Source organism: Hibiscus syriacus, unplaced genomic scaffold, assembly GCF_006381635.1.
Source record: "Hibiscus syriacus cultivar Baekdansim isolate YM2019G1 unplaced genomic scaffold, ASM638163v2 tig00016571_pilon, whole genome shotgun sequence".
In the NCBI taxonomy this organism is placed as follows: domain Eukaryota; kingdom Viridiplantae; phylum Streptophyta; class Magnoliopsida; order Malvales; family Malvaceae; genus Hibiscus; species Hibiscus syriacus.
Window position 1 is genome coordinate 288,767 of NW_024062388.1, and position 4,105 is coordinate 292,871.

Here is a 4,105-nt window from a genome sequence, read left to right on the forward strand (position 1 = left end):
GAAGAATTTCCGAGATACATCCAAACGGGTGCCTTGTCGTAGAGTTTCCAGGTATATTTGTTTTCGGAAATGAACCCAACAAGCTTTTGGCCGACCCCGCCGAAGGAGAACCAGTGTCTTTCGATACTTGTCCCGGCATAATCGAGAAGTACCAACATCTCGAGGATTTCCATTGGGATGTTAGGCCACTAGCAATTGCCTTTAGTTTATTAACAGCCATGAAACTCACCATATCGGTCGGTCGCTGTATAAACGCGATACTGAAGGAAAACCGGCCAAATAGCAAGGATGGTGCCGGCCGGAACCCGGGTTGGAGGAGGATGATATTTAAATATTTAAATATTTAATTTTTTTAAATTATATTTAACGTTTAATTTTTATTTTATTTTTAATATTTTACTGTTAAAAGTTTAACACGTTTAATATTTAAATTATAAACTTGATCTGTTTTAGTATTTAAAATTTTAATCCTTTTAAAATTTTAACGTTACATTTTGAATGATGTATTAAAATGAAACAAAAATTAAAAATTTTAATGACAGATACTATAATAAAATAAAATTTAAACTTTAAGTATAATTTTTTTTAAATGAAAATTTGTTTATTAGAACGGATTCTAATTGATAATAGTTTAAGTAATAAACATCTAATTTATCTGAAAAACAAAAAAAAAAATTAGAAACAAAATACGCCGCCGTTTTACAGCCTTTCGCTTTCTTCTCGACGAGTTCACCACCTCTATAAAATTGGAAACACGTATCATCAAAAACCTAAGCCTGAAATTAGAATTCATCATTTTTCTCGTCGACCAAACAGAAAATTTCAGTCCTAAAAACTCGATTTTTTTCTTAGTTTTCTTAATTAAAGTAGAAAGTAAAGAGAGGGGGGGATTGAGGTCGATAGTGAGCTTCTTTTATTTGATTTAGCAAAGGATGTCTGCGGCAGTGTGCGGCAGCAAGAGATCGTTCTTCGAGGATATCCCGTCACCGCCACCGGCTTCTTCCTCTAAGAAGATCCGGCGCTGCTCGCCGTCATCTCCTTCTTCTGTTCACCCGCTATCTGCCCTGAATCACCTCCAAGCTCTCTTCCCTCACATGGACCTCGAGGTATTTCGCCCATTTTATTAATTTTGTATTTATATTCGTCAATTAAGATGCGTTGTAAAAATCTTGATTTGTTTTCGGATGTAATTGCTTGTTGATGAAAGATTAAATTCTAAACTTTGATGCTGGAAAAGAAGGTAATTTGCTTCATTTGATTTTTTGGTAAAAGTCTAACAATTGCAACTGTGTGGATATAAGCCATGAGGGGTTGCAACTGTATTCCGGTCTTATTTTTGCAAGTTCCGGGTTATACTGGATCTTATAGTTGATTACTTGTTTGATTATGTTTATTCGATTCTTTGTTGAGGGTTCACTTCATCTGTTGTGCTCTGTTAATAATTAGCAATTATTCCTTTCAGCTTCTGGAGAAAGCGCTACTAGAATGTGGAAATGATATAGACTGTGCCGTCAAGATGCTGCAGGAACTTTGCTTAGGAGCGCCAGAGGTTAGAGGGGGGAAGACCCAGTGTCCTGTTGAGGAATTGGGCACAACTGCTGAGCAGGGTATATGCCTAACTCTTGAAATTGCGATTCATTTAAATTTAGCATTGCCAGCAGAGTTTCTGATCGACCTGTAATATCACCATTTGCTTAATTCTATTGGAATTTTTTGCTTACAGTTTTATTGTTGATTTGCGGTTGATGTTGCATTATAGTTTCTATGATGAACCGGAAATGTTTCAGTACCAACCCATGAATTGCACGATTCTATTGCTATCTACCTTCGTTTCGAGACTAGTAGTTTTTACTTTTTAGAATATTCTACATGCATAATGGTTAAATTTATATTCAGAATAAGGGAATAAAACATATAGGCTTACTTGGAGTCTGCAAACTGTGAGATTATGCAAGTGCTTTAAAATCATCCTTTTGCTACTAGTTATCATTGATTTGTTCAACTGTCATCAGAATGGATACATTAATTAGAATGAATTAACGAATCTTCTTTCTAGACACCCTATGTTGTATCTCCTAAACCATAGCTATATGCTTCCAATATTTTATTTTGGTTATAATCAGTTTCAGTAAAAAAAAATTCTGTAGCTTTTACTTCATTGAAGACTGCTACCTGAACATTAATTATTCTATGTCGAATTGTTGTGCTGTAATATACCATCTACTTTAAGCCGGGAAGTTCTCACTTTGTAAGGGAATCTCGCATCTTCGCTGGAATTGCAGGTATATCGACTAATGATGGAGAAGCTGCTGCTGCTGTGACAGTTCAGAATCCACCCGCCTCTGAAAATCTGCCTGTTGATGGTGCTGCATGGGTAGACTTGTTTGTGAGGGAGATGAAGAGTGCTACAAGTATGGAAGATGCCAAAGCCCGTGCCTCTAGATTGCTGGCTGTTTTGGAGAATTCCATAAGTAAACGTGCTGCTGTAGAGACAGTACAAAGTTTTCACAAGGTCTTATCTCTTAACCATCTTTGCATCTCTACCTATCATGCTTTTTCTGGACTCGCCAGAAGTCTTGCAGAACGTATGAAGCTAATTTTAGTTGAAATGCTATATGGACACTCACGTTAGTTGTTGACATGAACATGCTTTAGCTTAATAGGGATCGATATGTTCTGCAATGAAACACGTCTGTTTGTGAAGCTAGGGTCAGCCTGCCTTTATATCAATTTTTAGTTGAATTGAACATGCTAATATCAGACACATACCTGTATCAGTATCAAAAGCTCACTTGAGGTCAATTATCAGGAAAATACCATGTTAAAGGAACAGATTGAAGCATTGATTCAAGAAAATACAGTCCTCAAACGTGCCGTGGCTATCCAACACGAACGACAAAAGGAGTATCAAGATAAAAACCAAGAGCTGCAACATTTGAAGCAATTGGTTTCTCAATATCAGGAGCAGCTGCGAACTTTAGAGGTTGGAATCAAAATCTCTCGAAGTTCTTGATTTAGTTTTTGTCTATAAAATATTTGCCTATACCATAAAAAGAAAAAGAATATCATCAGCATGGCATGTGCTTATGTCATACAGACTTATCAAACTCATTTTCGTATATTGTTTGTATTAATGAACAGGTAAATAACTACGCATTGCTAATGCATTTGAAACAAGCACACCCGAGCAACTCGGTCCCGGGGCATTTCAACCCAGATATCTTCTAAAGGTAAAAGATGGAGCGTAGGGATGGAATGGTTTAAAGCTTTTGTAAGTTTCAGCATATAGTTTATAGCGCAAAGATACTTCTTAATCAGTTTGCTTTTGCTGATATGCTTTCTAAAGAATCGTGGTGCTTGGTAATAAGGTGTGTTGATTTAGAACCTCCTCACGGTTTGTTGAAGGAATCAATTGAGTTTTCATGCTATATACTAAGACCGCTTTTGATTGTTTACGGTTCGGGTTATTGATTTCTATGCTATCCATCACCATTTTCGTAACGAACATAGCCGGATATCCAAATTTTCTCTTCTAACAAATCGATGTCTTTTTCCGACCTAGCATGAAGTTTCAGAATTCTTCAACTTCCATTTTCAAGCACGACGATTTTCAGGAGTTGCGAAAGGCTGTGGTCCTCATTGACTTTGCCGTTAGGATTTTCAAAGCAGAAGTTTTTAGGTCGATTGAGTGCAAGCTTGACGCTGTCGTCGTCGTTGAATACACCAAAAGGATTAATGAAATTGAAAATTAATGAAATTTTTTAGTGGGATGAGACACTAGGTCCCTTAAGCAAGGTCAGAGGTTCGAATATCGGCGTTTGTGAATGTAGCAAATTGGGTTGGGATGGTCGTCCTCGTCTCTGTAATATCCAATCTAGATTAGTCGGTCAATAAATTGGATATCAGTAATCAATTAAAAAAAATGAAACGTTGAGAATCTCTTGCTATATGTTAAATAAATGAAGATTTTCTTTAAAAATATTTCACAATAATTTTTAATGATTTAATAAATTTACGTCAGATTCTATCATTAAAATTAATAAATCGATTACGAAAAAAGAAGGCTATAAATAAAAGAGCTGATTATAAAATTGATTGTAGTTCA

At 36.0% G+C, this 4,105-nt stretch overlaps 1 protein-coding gene across 1 annotated transcript; it reads left to right on the forward strand.

The window, feature by feature from the left end:
- The first annotated feature begins 766 nt into the window (after positions 1 to 766).
- On the forward strand, positions 767 to 3,453 carry LOC120208557. Its single transcript, XM_039207791.1, has 5 exons — positions 767 to 1,106; positions 1,463 to 1,607; positions 2,283 to 2,512; positions 2,810 to 2,983; positions 3,142 to 3,453. Exons 1-5 carry the CDS (start codon positions 933 to 935, stop codon positions 3,226 to 3,228), a joined length of 810 nt encoding a protein of 269 aa, XP_039063722.1. The 5' UTR covers positions 767 to 932; the 3' UTR covers positions 3,229 to 3,453.
- The last annotated feature ends 652 nt before the right edge of the window (positions 3,454 to 4,105 follow it).

What these genes read in the sequence shown, in the direction of transcription:
- LOC120208557 (XM_039207791.1), top strand. Translation starts at nt 933, where the DNA reads ATGTCTGCGGCAGTGTGCGGCAGCAAGAGATCGTTCTTCGAGGATATC. An exon ending in TCCCTCACATGGACCTCGAG is followed by an intron (nt 1,107 to 1,462) that starts GTATTTCGCCCA and finishes TATTCCTTTCAG; the next exon opens with CTTCTGGAGAAAGCGCTACT. An exon ending in CAGTACAAAGTTTTCACAAG is followed by an intron (nt 2,513 to 2,809) that starts GTCTTATCTCTT and finishes GTCAATTATCAG; the next exon opens with GAAAATACCATGTTAAAGGA.